General features: G+C 42.1%; 1 protein-coding gene across 3 annotated transcripts; it reads left to right on the forward strand.

The window, feature by feature from the left end:
- The first annotated feature begins 6830 nt into the window (after positions 1–6830).
- MANSC1 (MANSC domain containing 1) lies at positions 6831–19428 on the forward strand. 3 transcript variants are annotated; one of them, XM_036019328.1, is made up of 4 exons: positions 6831–6853; positions 11694–12016; positions 13656–13796; positions 17983–19428. In XM_036019328.1, exons 2-4 carry the CDS (start codon positions 11794–11796, stop codon positions 18867–18869), a joined length of 1251 nt encoding a protein of 416 aa, XP_035875221.1. In that variant the 5' UTR covers positions 6831–6853; positions 11694–11793; the 3' UTR covers positions 18870–19428. The 3 variants fall into 3 exon arrangements, with proteins under 3 accessions (XP_035875221.1, XP_028388424.1, XP_035875220.1); XM_028532623.2 differs by lacking the exon at positions 6831–6853 and adding an exon at positions 7765–8012; XM_036019327.1 differs by lacking the exon at positions 6831–6853 and adding an exon at positions 8033–8052.
- Positions 19429–20616: the final 1188 nt, after the last annotated feature.

Consider the following 20616-nt stretch of genomic DNA (forward strand, 5'->3'; position numbering starts at 1 on the left):
TGTGGGGTTATGTAGAACTAAAAACTACCTGAGAGATCAGAGTAAGCTTCTGAAAGGTGGTGTTTGCCTAGCCTTGAGGTTTACACAAACCACCAGTCTGATGGGACTGGGAAGGGCCTACTAAGCAATGTGGCCATGTCCTCCTGGAGAACCTTTCTCTTCCCTCCCATCTATGCCCTCCTCTGGTGTGGGTGAGAGAGGAGATAAAAGGGGAATGCATAACTCATATTCTAGCTCTTATTATTCCACATCAAAGCATATGTATCCTGTATTCCATACCCTACTCGATGCTGATGTGATGACATTTTTCATGCTTCCCTTTAGATGAACATTTCATTCTAAAAGGGATATTATATTCTGTCCATCAACTGAGGAATTGATAAATGTATCATCCCATTCTCTACTGATTTGCAAGGTCTTTGGCTGAGACACAACTGATAGATAGCCTTATGAAAGTTACTTTGATAAGAAAAATTATTTTTCTAGCTCCTTTTAAAATTATATCTTTGTCTTTAATTTTAAACAGTTTTATTGTAGTTTGTCTTGCTGAAGAATGTTTTGCATTGAAATTTTGAGGTGATGTATTAGCTTTATAAACTCGGATATCCAAATCTTTCCCCAGAACTTAGGGAAGTTCTCAGCCATTATTTCTTTAAGTGAGATTTCTACCCCATCTCCTTCTCTTTTCCTTCTGGGACTCCAATGGCACCTACTTTGTTTCTCTTAATGGTGTCCAATATGTCCCATAGGCTTTTTAAAATTCCTTCTCATTATTTTTTCTTTTTGTTCCTCTGATTGCATAATTTCAATCTGTCTTCTGCACTAATTTTAGCTCACTGATATTTTTTTTCTGCTTAGTCAAGTCTGCTGTTGAAGCCCTCTGTTGAATTCTTTAGTTCAATGTATTCTGCTTCAAAATTAATTTTGACTTTTTTATGTTTTTTATCTCTGTTGAACTTCTCGTCTTCTTGTATTGGTTTACTGATATCATTAAGCTACTTATCTGTGTTTGTTACCAGTGGACAAGACTCTATCTTTTGCCGCCCCTTCTCAACAAGCCAAGCTAAGGCACTTGTGACAAGCTGCATGAAGGAGGGAGCACCCTCTGAGGGCAGGGCAAGGAGCCTGGAAGCTCGGCTGATCACAGCATCTTGGTGGTGCAATGCTTGGCCCCAGTCAGCAGGAACCCTGGAGGACACCAGGAGTGGCAGGGTGTTGCCTCCCGCAGTGGGAGCAGTGGTTGGTCCTGGCCACAGCAGAGCATTCCCTCAGAATTAGTGGAGCTTCCTGGGAGGGGCCTGGAGGGCAGGGAAGCCGGGCAGCCTCAGGACCCAGCAGAGTAGGGGAATCTCTCCCCACTGGCAGAATGGTGGCAGAATGGCAGCAGAGGGAGGTTCTTTTTAAAAGATTTTATTTATTTATTTTAGAGAGAGGTGAAGGGAGTGAGAAAGAGCGGGAGGGAAACATCAATGTGTGAGAGTAACATCAATCAGTTGTCTCTCAAATGTATCCCCCAACTGGGGACCTGGCCCACAACCCAGGCATGTTCTCTGACTGGGAACTGAACTGGCGACCATTCACTTTGCAGGAGGATGCTCAACCAACTGATCCACCCCAGTCAGGGGAGAGGAAAGTTCTTACACTGAGTGTGCTAAAAGCTGAAAATGTGAATGGACAGGGCCCTAGTACACACAGAAAGCTGGAAAGATGAATGGATATGGCCACTAGCAGGCCAAAAGCTAGAAAGATAATAGGATAAGGGGAAAAGCCCTTGCCCTCAGCCTTCCGTGCCAGAATGAGGGTGGGACCAGGGGAAGGCAGGCACATGGCCATAGAAACCAGAAGGGTGGCAGGAAGAGGTTCTGGACCCTTTTTTTTCTGGGGAAAGAAGGAATTGGTTGGAAGGTGGACCCACCAAAAGTATGTGAAAGTTTAGGAAGTTGATTCTTTTTCTGAGAAAGCACCTGGCCCAGCCCATACCCAAAATGGATATAGCCCCAGGGGAACAAAGAAACTGTCTCTCCTTCTTGCTCCTTGCTTGCTGTTTAGGACCAGCTCTGCTCCCTTACTCATTGCTTGTTGCTTGGAACCTGCTCTCTCTTGCTCGTCCCTCACTTAGCAGTCACGTGGCCCATAGCGTCCAGGAGGTAGTCAGAAGGTAGTCTATCTCTCCTCTTTCTCTTCCTCTCTCCCTGACCTGGTTAAGCATTTGCTAGTGTGTTTGGGTGCTCTCCATTTAGGAGCATGTGACCTTTGGCCCTGGCAGCCACATGGCCATGGCTGTACCAGCTCCATACACAGCCTCCAGGAGGGGGCCCGAAGCTGGACAGCAGCTGAGAACAAGGTAAGCCACCTGGATGATCTCTGAGTAGCTGCCTAGGGCCCCATAGGATGGTACTTTAAAATGGGGCAGTAATTCTGGGTCATTCCTTTTGTTCTGGTCTTGCTGAGGATGGCTGGGTTTTATCTGGGTTTGCAGAGATGAGCTTTGAGAGAGGGAGTCCCTCATTCTCCCAGATGGCTCAGCATCTGAACAAAACCTTTTCCTTTTGCATCAGCACCCACTCACAAGTTTGGCTTTTGTGGTGACAGGCATCCAAACCCCCATTTTTCTTTGTTCAGTAATGTGTGCTCTTGTAGCTCCCTGAAACGATTATTTTGAATTCTTTTTCGGGCAATTCCTAGAACTCCATTTCTTTGGGGCTGGTTACTGGAAGTGCACTGTATTCCATTAGTGGAAACATATTTCCCTGGGTCTTCATGATCCTTGTAGCCTTGAGTAGGTGTCTGCACATTGGAAGAAGCAGTCATTTCCTCCAGATTTCGTGGACTGACTTCAGCAAGGGGAAATTTTCACCTGCAGGTGGAGGTACTCTGGAGCATGTCGTGTCCCCAGTGGTACAGGGCACCAAGTGCAGGGACACATGGGGGCACAGGGCACGGGGGGCATGATGTCTTTTTGGCCACAGGAGTCCATCAAACCAACTACTCTGTAAGCCTTGGCAAGCACTGTGGGATATTTTCAGTGGCTGGAATGTCTGTTGGAGTCTTACGTGGCACCTGCAGCTTCAGTTGCAGAGGGCCAGCAGTAGGTGCCTATGTAGAGCTCAGGGCAGGTTGCAGACACACGGTAGTGGGAGGGGCTGGGGAATGCAGCAAGTTCTAGTGCCAACTACGTGCTCACTGGCAGTTGTAGGGTCTCTAGTTGTTAATGTGCACTACTGTGGCTGCTGGGTCTTGCCAAGGCAAAAGAGACAGGGCTCTCTCCAGAGGTATGCAGGTGCACAGTTGGAGGGGCTAGCAGCAGATGAGTGCAGTGGTACAGGCGAGTGATACAGGACAAAGCCAGATCTAGGCCCACAAGCAGCTGTGTGTATGTGTGTGTGGAAAGGGGGAGAAGTGGTGATTGGTATGGTTTCTTGTGGCTGCACAATCCCCTCAGGTGTACACACTACAGTGGAGACTGCTGACAGGTATCAGGCCTGCAGTACTCAAATGCACTGCTGGAGGGGCTAGCCGAAAGTGTGTACACAGCAGTGGAGGTCGACTGTGGGGGTCTAGGCTGCATCTTGCACTCATGCAGCCACAGAAGCCTGCACTGGTCGCCAGTGTGGTTCTGGGTATTGGAGCAGGGGAGAAAGCGGGGAAGGAATCCGGCATCAGTCAGCAGCAAATAGAAATACCTGTGGCGTAAAAGTTGTGAAATCTGCGGGGCCTTTATGGCACCTGTGCTCACCATTGGTTTCTTCAGCGGTGCAATTTGCTGGGTCTGTCTGCAGGGCAGGTCACCAGGCGCCTCAATCGTCGTCATGTAGCTGCTATTGTAGCCCTTGATTTTCTTCTGTATTCCTAGCCATGTGTGCTGGTCTCAGCTTTGCCAGTCGGAGTGAGGTGCCCCGAAAGTGCGGTGCCTCACCCAGCTCTTCCTATCTCAGTGAGGGGAACTCTCTCTCGCTGGGAAGTTCCCTCTTGGCATTAAGCAATGCTGGCTTGGGGGGTGGGACGGTGCAGACAAAATGAAGCTGTCTTCCTTCTCTTCTCATGCTATTATTCCCAGGGTTTTTTGTTCTGCTGTGTTGTTTAAGTTTCTTAAGTGTACTCCAGAGCTCTCCCAGAACTGTTTTTGTTCGTGAATAGCTTTCTAATTATTGATCTTTGTGGGGGGGCAGAGGCTGAGGACTCCTATGCCACCGTTGGGTTTTTGTGTTTGATAAATGGATAAATAAAATGTGTTATATCCATATAATAAAGTATTATTTGCCCCCCCAAAAGAAATGGAGTAGTAATATGTGCTACAAGATGGATAAGCCTTGAAAACATGCGATGTGAAAAAAGTCCATCACAAAAGACTGAATATCGCAGATGCCATTTACATTCGTGTAAATATCCACAAGAGACATATAGAAACAGAAACAGGTGAGTGGTTACCTGAGGGTGAAGAGGAAGAGGGTGGAGGAGAAATGGGGAATGATTATTTATGAGTGTACTTGATCACACAGTTAATAAGTGATAAAGCCAGGAATCAAATGGTTTTTTTTTTATATTTTATTTATTTTTTAGAGAGAGAGGAAGGCAGGGAGAAAGAGACGGAGGGAAATGTCTATGTGTAAGAGAAACATTGATCTGTTGCTTCTCAAAAGCCCCTACCTGGACTGCAACCCAGCTATGCGCCCTGACTGGGAATCAAACCGGTGACTTTTTGGTTCATAGGCTGGCACTCAACCTACTGAGTCACCCCAGCCAGGGCAGGGATCAAGTGTTCTAAAACTCACAGTGTCTCTAATCCACTCCTGACCAGCTTCTCCTTTTATGTCTTTATGTTGCCTGGCAATCCATCCATGTGCCATCCCCAAGCCAGAAATATGCTTACCCTAACCCCCGCATCAACCAGTCACAAGTCTAGACCCTCTAGTCTTAATTTCTCTTCCATCCCTGTGCCCTGTTCAGGGTCCTCTCATTTCCTCCATTTCTTAGAAAACAGAAGGGTCTTCTGGTCTTATCTCCTTCAACCCATCCTACATGTGGCCGGCAGAGAGAATTTTCTAGAATACTAATTAGGTCTCTGGAGTTGTCGTTGCCCTACTAAAAACCTTCAATAACTCACCATGTCTTCAGAGTACAGCTTGAAATGTAGCATATGAGAACCTTCATGCCCTGGCCCCAGCCACTTTATTCCTCTATGCACACTGATAACCTTCATGCCAACCTTCAGGATGGAGTTCCCTGAATCTTGCATAGTCATGCTATTTTGTCTATCTGGAATATTCAGCCTCATCGCTCCATCTAGCTAACTGAACTTCATCCTTCAAGGCTCAACCTGTTGAAAATGAATATCCACACTGAACCTGCATGAGGTGTTTGCAGTGGCTTTATTCATAGTTGCCCAAACTTGGAGGCAAACAAAATGTCCTTCAGTAGGTGGATGGACAAACAACAACGGGTTGTTATCCAGTGAGAAAAAGAAGTGAGCTATCAAACCATGAAGAGACACGGAGAAAACTGCACATTATTAAGTGAAAGAAGCCCATCTGAAAAGGCTAAATACTGATCCAACCATATGACATTCTGGAAAAGGCAAAACTGTGGGAACAATAAAATGATCAGGGATTGCCAGGTTTGCCAGGTGGGAAGGGATAAATAGGCTGAAACGAAAGATTTTTAGAGCAGTGAACATACCCTGTATGGTACTATGATGGCGGATACATGTCATTGCTCATGGTCCAAGCCCATAAAATGTACACCACCAAATGAGCAGAAGATAAAAATATGGACTTTAAATACATACAGTTGTAACAAATGTACCTCTCTGGTGTGGGTGTTGGTAATGGGGAGGTTATGTCTGTGTGGGGGCTGAGGGTATGTGGGAAACCTTGGCACTTTTCCTATAGTTTCCTTGTGAACCTAAAACTGCTCTAAAAATACTGTCTTTTAAAAAAAAATGGTTGAACTTATGCACCTCCTCCCAGCAGTCCACATTAGATGCCCCTCTTCTGAACTTCCTTAGTGAACATCTTCTATTATGACACTGATTTACCTTTGTCTCCCCTACTGCTCTGTATGCATCTTGAAGGTAGATTCTGTGTCTTGTTGGTCTTCAGTTTCCCCCACAGGAGCTTAATACATGTTTTCTGGATAAAACATTTATTTTAAAAATGTGCCTCCACAGAAACGGGACTCAGTTTCAGGAGAAGAGAATCAGTAATCTCTTCAGGCAATGAGGAACCAATGAATATAATTTCTAATTTAAACACCTCATTCATGTTAATAGAAAGGTTCTTTAATCATTGTTTCCATCATTAATCATTATTTTAATTATGTTCAGTGTCATAACTGAATACATAATATCACTTCAATGATACAGGTTCATTGTATCAAAATGCTGAGTCTCAAGTTTCTGCGTGAGGGAAAAGTCACTTAGTGCTTAGTATGGATACTCCTTACAGGGAGATTCAAAGACTGTGACCTCTCTATGCCTTGGACCCTCAAATATATCATCAGCAGAGAGAAAATGTACTGTGTATATTAGTTTCTTGTTGCATCAGGAAAATCACTCCAGTGGAAAATCACTGTGGAATTTCCTTGTCTTTGATAACTCTTTAAGACCAAGTTATGGTAACTCAATATTATGGTAATTCAAAAGTAGGTCACCCTCTGTGTACCCATAGTTAAGAGTTAGTGTCACACAATGGACCATTATTTATGGGCAGTCTGTCAACATATGTTTCGTGTAGCTATTGGTAAAAGCTAGGAATAGCAGTTGCCTTTATCAGGACTGGAATAATAATCTACGATCGCAAAGTGCTTTAAGTTTGAAAGCTCTTTCACACCTACCAAAGTGGAGATATTGTCAAAGGTAAGACCTCTTGGCAACTTCAGTGTCAATGGTTTAATAATGTCGCATTTGTTTGCATGTGTTTAGGGGTGGGGTGCAGTGTGCACTAATTAAAAACACACTTCCTAGTAGTTCTTTTCCACTCCTTCAGTCAACAAATACACTTCGGTTAAATATTTACTGAGCAACTCTTAAGTACCAGTCACTATGCTAAGTGTTAGGGATACAATTTTAATAACTATAACAGACACCATTGTTTTTTAAATCATTATACCTATAAATAATAAATCCTGCAGAGTTCAAATGTCTTCCGTGTGGCATGACTTGCACACAATATTTAACTTAAGAATTGCCAACTCTTATAAGTCAAATAGAAAAAAAATGCAAAGTTGAACTCTTATCAGGAGGATATTTAAGTTTATCATTTACCATAATGTGAATCTTGAATCTTTCTATTAAACATTTTTCCTTAGAAAAAGGAATGCCAACTCTAATTGAGGACTCTTCAAGCCTCCAATTATCAAAATACGTTCTCATAACTATGCCCCAGATAGAATGCACTGTAGATTCTTGAACGTGGAGAAACTGCTCTCAGTGACCACCTCTGGGGACGGGAACTAGACCAGGACACGGCTGAGAGCCAGACTTTGCACTATGTGCACATTTTTGTAGTGTGGCTTTCCTCCTGTGTACATTCATGTGCGTTCTCTGGCCCTGGGAAGGGAGAAGGCACAGCGGTAGACCCCCGGCACCCACGAGGGTCATGCCCGCGCCCCCTCATCTCGCCCTTGGCCTAGGTCCTTACGTGGGTAAGTGAGGTGAGGGCTGTGTGGGCCGAGGGCTCTCTGTGCCGCTCGCTCGGCCACCAGGAGCTGCAGTCACTTGGGGGAGAGGTTCGCGTCCCTTGCGGGTGCCCAGAGGACAGTGCTGGCGGTTGCTGGGAAGCAGCTCCGGGTTGCAGGGCAGGAATGTGCACCCTCCCCCGCCCTCCCCCCCGCAAACTTTCGCTGCTGCGACGGAAGCAGGAACTTGCGAAGCACAAGCCAGCTGGTCCGGAGGCAGCTGCGGAGCATCCCCAGCCATTCCACCGAGAGCCTGGCTCAGGGTGGCCGCTGCTGTCCCGCGAGCCCCTCGGGCGTCCTCGCAAGGGTTGGGCCTCTCCGGGTCCCCACAGCGCCAGGTAAAGGCGTCCCCGGCTATCCCCTCCCGACCCACCCCAGGTAGCGTCGCCTTCCCTCCTTGTCTGGGGCGAGGCTGCACCGCGCATCCCGGAGCAGCGGAACACCAGGCTGGGGCGCAGGAGGGCTGGCCGGGTCTCTGTGGCCAGCGGTGTCCCGGAGGGCTTTCCAGGCAGGCCGGAGGCACCTGCCATAACCGGCACCGGCTCCGCGGTGGCGTCATCAGCGCCGGCAGAGGAATAGTTTAGTGAGCGACATGTATTTCCTAGAAGGAAGGGGAATTTTCCCATTTTTTCCCTTTATGATTTCGGCCCTGTATTCTGGTTCAAACCTACTAATTGTCTGGTACTCTGCAGAGGGGGTGTGTGTGTTGATTAGATTATTCCGGGAGTTAAGTGATTTCCAATATTTGACTTGGTTAAGTACACGTCTGTTTGACGATGGTAAGCAGGCATCAAAGCTCAGGCGCTTTCCGCTCACTCCCACCTGCATCCTTTTCCCTTCATCTTTCGACAAGACTCAACTTCAGACCTTTAAGGCCTAAATAATAAGGGCTTAGAAGGTTAATTTACCTAATTGCCGAGTATTTTTAATGAGATAAACTCTTCAGTACTTCTCGCTGTCCAGGAGCTACAAAGATGTTGCATACTGGGAGCATAGCTCCTACCCCAGCCCCTAAGCATCATCCAGGTTTCCTTGCAAAAACTTCAGGAGAGATTCTGTCAGAAGCCATTCAAAGTAAAGCACTGGCCTGGATTTCCTCTTTTGTTCCTGTTTTGTTTTCTTTAGGGCTAGAAGAACAACCTGCAAAATGTGGCCGCCTAAAAAGTAAACTCCTGCCAGGACTCTTAACCTGGGGAGGCCATGGATAGTTTTCAGGAAGTCTGTGAACATTGTGGTTGGGGGTGGGGGTGAGGATTTATTATTTTACTGATTTCTAACTGAAATGTAGCATTTCCTTCAAGAGGCAGGTAGGCAAAAGCCATCGTAGGGCTGAAGGTAGCTGTTTTGCCACCAGGAGAAAGTACTGGTATTTTTATATTAAATTATTGCACATATCTCCAAGTATCATTTACATTCAGCACTATTTCGAAATTGTGCCAGTTATTGAACATACTGCCATTGTTATTTAATAGATTAGGAAGCACATATAATACATAGCTGTTTTTATTTTAAAGAATGGGGATAATAATGGGATCTGTCTCATTAGGATTCTTGTAAGGGTTAAATGACATGTGTAAAGTGCTTAGTATGGTAACTGCCATGTGAGAAATAGAAATGTTATTTATTATCTTATTGCTTAGAAAGTTGGACATGACAGTTAGCAAAGTAGCTGTTACACTCATGCTCTGTTCCCATATACAGGTTGCTTTGGTTTCTGGGGTTTTAAACTATTTTGTTGTTTTTCGCTTACTAAAGTCTGTTTATGTTAGAGTTCACTCTTTGTGTTGTACGGTTTTGTGGGTTTTGACAAACATAAGGATATGTACCTATCGTTACAGTGTCACACAGAATAGTTTCACTGCCCGAAAGATCTCCTGTGCGCCACTGACTTTTTTTATTGTTAATGTAGTTTTGCTTTCTCCAGAATATAATCTATTTGGAATTATACCTTTTCAGACTGTCATCCTTCACTCGGCAATAGACAATTAACTTTTCTCTATGTCTTTTCGTGGCTTGATAGTTTATTTGTTTTTATTGCTGAATAACGTTCCTTTGTATGGATGTACCACAGTTTCTTTATCCATTCATCAATTACAGGACATCTGGGTTGCTTCCAGTTTGGGGGCAATTATCAATAAACTTACTATAAATATTTGTGTGCAGGTTTTTGGTTTTTGCTCATTTTAATTGGGTTGTTTGTTTTCTTATCGCTAAATTTTAAGAGTTATTTGGTATATTTTGGCTACCAGCTCCTCACCAAATATGTATTTTGCAAATATTTCATCCCAGTCTGTGGGTTATCTTTTTGTTCTGTTAACAGTGCCTTGCACAGGGAAATTTTTAATTTTAATGAAATCCAACTTATCATTTGTTTTCTTTTCATGGAGTGTGCTTTTAATGTTGTGTATAAAAAGTCATGGCCTATTTTAAGTTCACAAAGATATTCCACTGTGTTATTATCTAGGAGTTTGATAGTTTTGCATTTTTACATTTAGATTTATGATCTATTTTGAGTTGAGTTAATTTTTGTGAAGGGTGAAAGTTTTTTTTACATGTAAATATACAGTTATTCCAGCACTGTTTTTGAGAAGACTATCCTTTCTCCATTGCCAAAGAGCAGCTGACTGTATTTGCGTGGGTCTGTTGCTGGGCTCTCCCTTCTGTTCCATTGGTCTAATTCGTTTACTCTTTTACCAATGCCCCACTGTCTTGGTTATTGAAGTTGGGTAGTGTCGGTTCTCCAACTTGATTCTTCAGTGTTGAAGAGAGGCTCTTTTGGGCCTCTTTTGCATTTCCATGTAAACTACAGAATCGGTTTGTCGAGACCCACAGAATAACTTGCTGGGGTTTTGATTGGGATTGTACTGAATCCATAGATGGAACAGGGATGAACTGACATGTTAACAATATTGATGAACATGGAATAGCTCTCCAATTATTTAGATTGTCTTTGGTTTCTTTCATCAGAGATTTATAGGCTTATTTAACAAATTACTTTGATAATTATTTTTCAACATAACTGGCTCTTGTGTAATCCTTTATATTTCATTTTATGCATTTTACAATGTCTCTTAGAAGAGATCCTAAACCTCACCTGGCTACCAAAGAGTTCATTAACCACCCCCTACCCTACCCCCCCCCCCAAAAAAAAACCTTAAAGAAGCAGTCATTCTGCTCTAGGCTATCATTTAGTGAGTAATTGCATTCTGGAAATGTAGGGTGAGTGGGTGAGGATAGTTTATGGTATGGCATTGACAGGCTAACATTTATTTATATTATTTCTAAAAGAACCAGCATACCAGTGGAGTTGGCATTATACATAGTGTGACTTTAGTGTTTTTAGGAATGTCAAAAACAACACCTGCCCCTAAACTTGCCTTCAGCTGAGCCATAATGTCCCCCTGCTGACTGGCTAACACCTAGAATTAGATTGTTAGGGTTACTTGCCTCTGGTTTGATACTTAAAGAGAAGAAGCATCAAGAAAAGCAGCCTCCTTGCCCTCATCTATAAAATGAGGAAAATAATAGCTTTTTTGCAGAGCTGGTATCAGGATCAAATAGGACAATATATGTAAATTTCTTAGAACATTGCCTGCCACCCAGTAGGTGATTAAAAGCTCTAATTGGTAACTATGAGAAAGGAAATATGCCCAAACCTATTATCACTGCTTCATCAGTGACTAGAGATTTTGTGTCCCCTATCCTTCTGGTTAGGAGAGGCAAGAAGAGGAAGGATTCTAGACCTCAGAGGCAGTCCTACTGCTTCTACCTCTTCCTTCATAGACACTTGTCAGCTTTTAAGCAGTGACAGCATAGTATACGTGTTTGTTAGTTCTTTGCCAAGTTTTTAACAAAAGCTTGTCTCAAATCTATTAAAAGTGAAATGAATACAAATACTTGTTTATTTCTGCCTTATAAATTGTCATTTACATTGACTTAAAGGAAATGAAATGTCTCTTTTCTAGATTTGCTAAAAGAAATAAAACTCATTGATGATTTTTTCTTTTTTTTGGTTCTAGAGAGAAATTCTTTCATCTGTGCAATCTTCTTGAAGCAAACTAAGACCAGAGGGAGGCTTATCCTTGACCTTGGAAGACTAAAACTATACTGAAATAGGAAATGTTGTCCCGAGGAGAATGGACCTTGACCTACACTTCCGTGATCGCTTGTTTCCTGACAGTGAGGCTGTCCGCCAGTCATGACTGTCCTGCCCAGAGCCTGGGAGAAGTCGTCATTGACATTCAGTCCTCTCTTACTAAGGGAATCAGAGGCAATGAGCCCATACATACATTAACTCAAGAAGACTGCATTAATGCTTGCTGTTCAACAAAAAACATATCAGGTCGGGAATAGCCCCTTGACACCCCTTTATTCCACGTGTTTTCTGACATAAGTGGCTGGTTGACATGGCTCAATAGTTTATACTAGTGATTCTCAATGGGATAGAAAGGTGGGTGACAAACTCACCCGGGGAATGTTCCACAAGTATACCCTCCCCTCCCCTAAGCTGAGTTGAAGTTGCTGATGAGTGTGTGTGTATATCACTCAGGTGTGTGGGTATAAAAAAGTTGAGGACCATCCGTGTTAGGTTCTAACAGGCATCGAGGATATTGAAACAAAACTGCTCTTTAAATGCCATTGTTGTGGAGTATTGCAATACAATGTGATATTACAAAGAACATTTAAGTGGAGAAAGAGAATTGAGACAAAAAAGAATTCTTAATTCATCCCATAGGAAAATCAGCATTTGATTTTTAAGTGGAAACACAAAATCTCCATTTTGTCTCCCTTCCCTGGAGCCAGTGATATAAGGTGAGTCAGGAAGGAACTGACTGCTAACTGAAGCTTCTAGGACGCCAAGGGGTGTGGGAAAGCCTTTAGTGTGACCCACTCACATGACACGGAAGGAAACTACGACCACATGTTTAATGAAGACTTTACGTATTTCAGGTTCCAACCCTATTACCTGAAAAGAGAAGTGTACACCTAAGTGGAACAACGGTTGTTTTTCAGTTGTATATGGACCTACCCCAATTCCCTAAATGCAAAAAAACAAAACAAAACAAAAAACACCCTAACTTTATTGAGCACTAATGCATTGCTGGGGATAGGACAATAACATGGATAAGGGCTTGCCCTCAGAGCCTAGAAGAGCTAGTGAATGCTGGACTAGTGATTCTTACTTGACTTATTAGCCAAAAAAATCTTGTTTTCTCTTAGATCTTCCTCTTTTTTTCTGTAATGGTTGTGATATCAAAAGGAAGGAAGGAAGGAAGGAAGGAAGGAAGGGAGGGAGGGAGGGAGGGAGGAAGGAAGGAAGATTTGGTCTTTGTCCCTGGTTCCTGGCACAGAGGTCCTAAAACCCTTGGAATTTCCTGAGCATAGGAACTCTTTTGTTGTGAGATTGCACCAGATTGAGGTCAAAGCCAACTCTAGGCCATGATAGTTAGAATAATTCCTATTGGACATAAGACAAAGAGAAGCTAGAAATGAAAGTTAGGAGTGAACTCAGAGTCTTTGTGGAAGGAGGCATGTTAGGCAGGATGCTGAATTTACTGACGCTGCCTAAGAAAACCACGGCTTCATAGGTGTGTGAGATACCTTCAGGATGCAAGGGATGTATGAAATCATTAGGTTTGATCCATTTCTGAAGGCCCAACTCAGCTGAGAGGTATGTAAAGATTGCAAAGTCAGTATATTTTGGTGGATATTTTAGCCAACAGAAAGCTTATTTCTAAAGAATTAAATGTACTATTAAAAATTGGTTTTGCCAAAATTACCTAATTCAGGTTTTTAAACCTAATGTCTTTAAACATTGCTTCAATGGACTAAACTGAGGAAAAGGAAATGATTCAGCTGTCAGCAAGCAAGCGAACAAAAGTGTTTGTGTTGGACACCAGAATAAATGAAGTTCTTCCTGCCTGCCATACTCCCTAGAAAATCCTGTTTCAAAATAATGCTTATGAAACCTTTTGTTGCAGGGGACAAAGTGTGTAACTTGATGATCTTCGACACTCGAAAAACAGCTAGACTACCCAACTGCTACCTGTTCTTCTGTCCCAGTGAGGAAGCCTGTCCACTGAAACCAGTGAAGGGACTTAGGAGTTACAGGATATTTAGAGGTAATAAGAACATTGCTCATTTTCTTTTGTGATTGGAATTATTTAAGGATATGGTTCATGTGAAAGATTTTCTACAGAGGAGTTTAAGTAAAATTGCCAAAAGGGGTCACACATGTAGAGACACACTAGAAAAATCTCATGATCTAAAATTCAACTTTTAGCCTTGGCTGGTGTGGCTCAGTGGATTGAGCAAAGTGAAGCAAGTGGTTGCCAGTTCAATTTCCAGTCGGGGCACATGCCTGGGTTGTTGGGCCAGATCCCCAGTAGGGGGCGTACGAGAGGCAATCACACAATGATGTTTCTCTCCCTTTCTCCCTCTCTTGTCCTCTCCCTGAAAAATAAATAAAATCTTTTAAAAAGTAACTAAAATTCAACTTTTAAACCAAACTACTTCTTTCCAGTGAAAGACCTCTGAACTATAGCTTTTATTTTGCTTTGTTTTTGTTTTTACCTTTCTTTTTTTTTAAGATTTTATTTATTTATTTTTAGAGAGAGATGGGAGGGAGAGAAAGAGAGAGAGAGAGAGAGAGAGAGAGAGAGAGAGACATCAATGTGCGGTTGCTGGGGGTCATGGCCTGCAACCCAGGCATGTACCCTGACTGGGAATCGAACCTGCGACACTTTGGTTCGCAGCCCGAGCTCATTGTTTTTAGCTTTCTAAGATAAAAGGTGCACAGACTTTTCATGACAACATTTTGAAACACCTGCTTAGAACAATGTCAGCAGCACTGGAATAAGGGTACAGATCTTCTGTTTTGAAAGGATTAGGACCTATGCAAATATACAAAATTCTAGTATATTTATCATTAGGTTAGAATTATTTATAATCACATTATCTGAAGTCAAACTCAGTGGATTTTGTTCTGTAGCCCCTGAGAAAAGTTCATTAAAAAATATTAGTTGAACATCTACCATGTGCCAAATTCTGTGCAAAGCAGTGGAAATACAGTCTCCATGCATATGGAACTTACATATTTGTTCAGAATACAGAAAGTGAACTAAGAATTATATGGATAGATCTTGGGGGAGGATTTGACTTGTTAATTTTTCAGATGAAATGCTTTCAGTATCAAATTTTCCTTGAAAGTTTTTGTCATTCTATCCTTGATTATTAATATGAATTTCTTTATTCAATAAACAAGTATTATTTAGTATCTTCTATGTGCCAAGCACTTTTTACACCCTAGAAATACAAGGATACAACACTAAAAGGCACTCACTGAAACTTAGGTTTTAGGAGAGAGAGAAGAAATAAAGACTGAAGAACGAAGTGCTGGGCAGATGACTGAGCTGAGACAATGTAGAAGATAACCCCCGAGTGATAATCTCTGGGTTAGGTGATCAGAGGAAGTGTCCGTGAGGAAGTGTCCCTGAAGAAGTGACCCCTAAACTGAGACCTGAATGGTAAGGGCCCAGATGTGAGATCGCAGGAAGGCCTTCCGGGCAGAGAAAGTGGTCTGTTCGAATATCCCAGCTGGCTGACTGATAGTGAACCAAGCACCTAAAGAATGATATGCCAGGTGTAAGAAAGGTAGATCACAAAAATCTTTGTGAGCCAGAGCAGAGTGGGACGTTTTGTTTTGTTTTGTTTTTTTCACTATATTTTATTTTTATTTTTAAAAATTATTTTACTGTCGTTCAAGTACAGTTGTCTGCATTTACCCCCCACCGCTACCTCCCCCACCCCAGCCATCCCCACCTCCCTCCCCTGATTCCACCCCCCTTGGTTTTGTCCATGTGTCCTTTATAGTTGTTCCTGAAAACCCTCCCCTCATGTCCCCCATTATCCCCTCCCACGTCCCCTCTGGTTACTGTCAGATTGTTCTTAATTTCGATGTCTCTGGTTATATTTTGCTTGCATGCTGGTTTATTTGTAGTGTGTAATAGGAAGCCATTGCAAGTTTTTAATCCAATAATTCTAGTTCCATAAAATCTACATTAAATAAACAACACTAAAACATGAAAACCCTCTTGGTGTAAAACTTTTTATTATATAATTAGTCGAAAAATCTATAAGCAAATAAATGTCCAATTGCCAAAGCACGGTTGGGTATAAAATATGAAGGATCTACATGAGGGAATATGATGCAGACGCTAAAAAATAAGTTGCAGGTGTAGAAACAAGCAAATTCACCTAAATATCTGGTGAAAAACATTCAGTTGTTTTTCACTTGCATGAAAAAACTGTTTTAAAGGTATACAGACATGTTAATAGTGGCTGGGACATGACAACAGAAATTATAGTTGAATTTGTTTTCATTTTCATAATACTTTGGTAATGTTGTTGCTTTTATAATGCATATATAAAAATGCACATATAAAGGAGTATGCGGTAAAGGTTCTCTCCAGTGGAAATGAGAGAAAAGGGGACTTGGCATGTGCGTAAACCTTTTCAGGGTTAGTGTAAAGGTAATGAAGTAGAATTAGAATCAAACAGTTCCGCTGGTAGCCACCAGGGGGTGTCATCAGCTCAGAGCAGGTTGATTAATAAGTACATGCAAAGTGGCTCCATCTCTGGACCTAGTGAGCTGCGGACTGTTTCTATCTACAGTATGTTTACAAGCTGTGTGTATAATTCTGTTTATGCAAATACCCATGTTCATGGATTGAGATTACCCATAAAACTAAATTATCTGCCTCCTGTTTGGAGTGAAATTAAATACCTGTTTGGTGATGTGTTTCCGGATGAACTCTATTTCACTGACTAATATTTACAGACTGAAAGTTTGAAAGATAGCAGTATATTCTGTTCATTCTATGAAACCACTTAGCATGGCATCATTTAATTTTCTTTTCAGTTTGTGGGATATCATTTCTACCAAAGACTAGAATACGTGAATTCCGAAGTAGAATACATTGGGAGTCCATTTCCTCAACTGGTTTTCAAGTAATAGTCAGTCCCTAAATTTTTTACTTAGTGAAGTCACTTAAAAATGAAACTCCAAAGAGGGGCTGAGGGAATGGCTGTTTCCCAGCCCCCTGTGGCGCACCTCTCCGTGACTGTGACCAAGAGAAAGCCCCATGCCCCAAAGGCAAACTTCAGTGGATGAGGTCAGGGCAGCAGGCGTGCGGGCTCTCTGCGTGGTTCTAGGCTCGCTGCCAGTAGATGCATCTTATTGAGAATGGGACCAGCCCCTTCTTTGCTTTATTTATGAGCTTGCATTCTTGAGAAAGAAATAGCTGTTTTGCTCATTCTTGTCAGTGGCCTTATATAAGTTCTGAGTTCACACATATCACAGAGTATGTACTTTAAATAGTCTTTTTTTAACTTTAAAATGAAATATATTGAGTCCTGCTCTTTTTTAAAGTATCTGATCCTACCTAAAAACAGTGCTCTACCTAAAAACGTCCTGGTGACGCCGCCTATGAATGCGGTATCACCAGCAGCAGAAACTCTTTTCTTCAGTGTTGTTGGAGGAAGGCGAATTCCAGGCATCCAGACCCTGTTTTAGGGTAAAGTACTATATCCTTGAGGAGGTGTCCACAGACTTTTTTGGTCGAGGGCCAAATAATAAGTATCACACGCTTTTCAGGCCAGCGTTTGAGGTTTCATGGGTCCAATGCAATCCATCGTACTTAATCACCTCTGTCCTTGTATTACAAAACCAGTGAGAGCCAATGTGTAAACAAGTGAGCACGGCTGTGTGCCAGTATAAGTTTATGGACACAGGAGTTTGAATTTCATGTCCTTTTCATGTGTCACAAAGTATTTTTTTTTTTTTTTTTTAGAGAGGGAAGGGAGGGAGGGAGAGAGAGAGAGAGAGAAACATCAATGTGCGGTTGCTGGGGGTTATGGCCTGCAACCCAGGAATGTACTCTGGCTGGGAATCGAACCTGGGACACTTTGGTTCCCAGCCCGCGCCCAATCCACTGAGCTACGCCAGCCAGGGCTAAAGTATTATTCTTTTCATTATATATATATATATTTAAAATTTTTATTGCCTGATCCTCTTCCATGCATTCCTCTTCTCCTCTGTCTCCTCATTCTAGAAATAAACCACAGCATCTGGTGGAGAGACACTGTCATCAGGTCTGACTTAGCAATTTGTGTTTTTAACATTTTGTACAAGTTTCAGTGAAATGTCAAGTACCAACAGTATGGGTGCTTATTGAACAGACTGATACATTTGTCTCTTTTAACCTACCTTATCAACTTGTCTCCGTTTCATTTTCTTTACATTTTCAGATTTGCCCTCATCGAGCAGAGCTGATTTGCCAAGCCCAGCAGTCACATCCACACCTCCTCGTCTCACAGGTCATTCAAAGCCCACTGATGCCTTACAGAGAGATACATTTTCCTGGAAGTCTGGAGCTCCAGATCACTTGGAGAAGCTATTCAAGACTGATCCTGTGAGCACACAGTTCCCTGTTTATAAAGAAAAAGGCCATTCTCAGAGCTCACAGTTTTCCTCAGAACAAAAAACAACTCGTCTGCTGCCTGAAAATGTGACAACCTTCCCCACTACCGAGGCCGTGGCTTCTCGACATAGCCTCCCTGTCACTCCAGAGCCCGCGCTTCTCCTCCCCACCAGTGCTCCTGCGATACCATCTGTGACTCCTCAACCACAGGTGGCCTCCACAGCTCCGCCTGCAGGGACCATCGCTTCCCAGCCTCCCACAGTTGCTTCTACACTTTTGACACATGCTGCAGTTACCCCCCAAGCTAACATGACTGTAACCGTAGTTCCAACTACCATCTTTCAGGTACCTACAGACTTGCAAGGCCTAGCAGAAATGGTGCCCTTTAGAGAGATGTCCAACCTAACGTTGACGGCAGAGGCGGCCCATAACTCTGCTACAGGTCTTTCACCCAGTGTGGATTCTTCCACCAGTAGAACGGCTTCCCGGGAAAATGGGAAGACCAGAGCAGGCGCCTCCTCCCAGCGCAGTTTTCCAGAAAGTCAACATGGCTTTCCTTTTGAAAAGTGGCTCCTCATTGGGACCCTGCTCTTTGGGGTTCTGTTCCTCATGATAGGCCTTGTCCTCTTGGGTAGAATGCTCTTGGAATCCCTGCGCAGGAAACGTTATTCGAGACTTGATTACTTGATCAATGGGATCTATGTTGACATGTAAGGACAAAACTAGATGTCTCTTCATTCATGTAGTTCCTCGTAGTCCAAGTGTACTGAGTTTCTGCTAACTTGCTGATTTTAGGGTTTTTGAAGTACTTAAGGCAGGCAAATGCCCCTACCACTTCATTTTTGCTTTGTTTTTTTTTTTAAGGGGAAAGAAAACAAATCAGGTAATTTGTATGATATCTCTCTAAAATAGTAGCTGAAAAAAAGCTCTACCTAAAATAATAAAGTACAATTACCATATAAATTTAAAAAGTGACTGGCTTTTTGCAAAAAAAAAAAGGTTAGAAATTTTAGGCTCCAATTTATTAATATTTCTAGCTCTAGATAGAGTCAACTATTTATGATATTAATTCTAATGGATTTACTTTCCTTTTTATGTATATTCCAATAAAATTTATTCCAGATATATTTCCTTCCAATTAAATATTTGAATAAATTTTTTGCTACTCATAATGTTCTTGTAAGTCATATGCCCATCTGGATATCTTTTCATTTATTCTACCAGCAAAATGATTAAATGATGAAAATATGTGTTCTAAGTTAAAATGACAACCCCTCTCCCCCTTTTACCATCAATGAGCAAAGAGGTTCCTTGGGGAGAATTCTAGCAGAATATTAGCCTACATGGAGACAATGATAAATCAGTTCTGATAAATGGCCAAATCTATTGGGTTGGCCAAAAAGTTCGTTTGGGTTTTTTTTTTCCGTATAATGGCTCTAGTAGTGCTTAGTTGTCTTTGATTTCATTCAAAACAACTTTATTTGGTTGTATTGTGACAATTGTCACAGTAGGGTGCCTTTTTAAAAATCTTATCAAAATTGGTGAATTTCTGTGCAGCCATTTTAATATTGGAGATGGAATAAAATGCGTAACACTTCCAGTGTATTATGCTGTATTATTTTAAGCAGGGTAAAAACACAACTGAAACACCCAAAAAAGATTTGTGCAGCGTATGCAGAAGGTGCTGTGACTGATCAAACACGTCAAAAATGGTTTGCAAAGTTTCTTGGTACCATTGACATTTTGGCCAAATAATTCTTTGCTGTGGGTCTGTCTTGCACACTGGAAGATGTTTAGCAGCACCCCTGACCTCTACCCACAAGAAGCCAATAGCAGGAGATAGCTGACATACTCAATATCCAAATCAATAAAGTTGTTGGTGAAAATGAAAAATATGTCTTTTATTTCACAGAAAAAACTAAGCACACCTTTTGGCCAACCCAATCCTTTTCAATCTAGTTAACTTTAAAATAATAATAATAATAATATAAGAATTTTCTAAAATTTACTAAGTTTAAATGTAATCATATTATTCATAAATCCTTATCTAAACCTGACCAACACTCACTTTTGGCTTTACTTGGAATAACATTGGAAATAATAGATAGCACTTAAAATTATCATTCAATGATTAGTGTGTTGTAACTTTCATTGATTAGTAATTGAAATGCCTGAGAAATGCTTTTAATATATAATGTTTGCCAGACAAGTTACAGTGGGCAACTAAGAAGCCAGATCACCACATAGGTCAGTTTGACACCTCACCTCTCTGAACTTCCAGTTGCTTATCTGCAAAACGAGAGGTTTGGTCCCTTGCTGGTGATTTAATGGAATTCAGGTGAGAACTTTACACAGTGAACACTAGAGGGCAGTATATGGTTAATAAGTACAGCAAGGAAGACAAATGAAGGAAATCACAAAAACAGGCTTTTCTCCACTTTCCTCCTCACTTCTTCCTTCC

The sequence above is a fragment of the Phyllostomus discolor genome, chromosome 2 (genome assembly GCF_004126475.2).
Source record: "Phyllostomus discolor isolate MPI-MPIP mPhyDis1 chromosome 2, mPhyDis1.pri.v3, whole genome shotgun sequence".
Taxonomy (NCBI): Eukaryota; Metazoa; Chordata; class Mammalia; order Chiroptera; family Phyllostomidae; genus Phyllostomus; species Phyllostomus discolor.

What these genes read in the sequence shown, in the direction of transcription:
- MANSC1 (XM_036019328.1), top strand. Translation starts at nt 11,794, where the DNA reads ATGTTGTCCCGAGGAGAATGGACCTTGACCTACACTTCCGTGATCGCT. An exon ending in TTCAACAAAAAACATATCAG is followed by an intron (nt 12,017 to 13,655) that starts GTCGGGAATAGC and finishes CTTTTGTTGCAG; the next exon opens with GGGACAAAGTGTGTAACTTG. An exon ending in GAGTTACAGGATATTTAGAG is followed by an intron (nt 13,797 to 17,982) that starts GTAATAAGAACA and finishes TTACATTTTCAG; the next exon opens with ATTTGCCCTCATCGAGCAGA.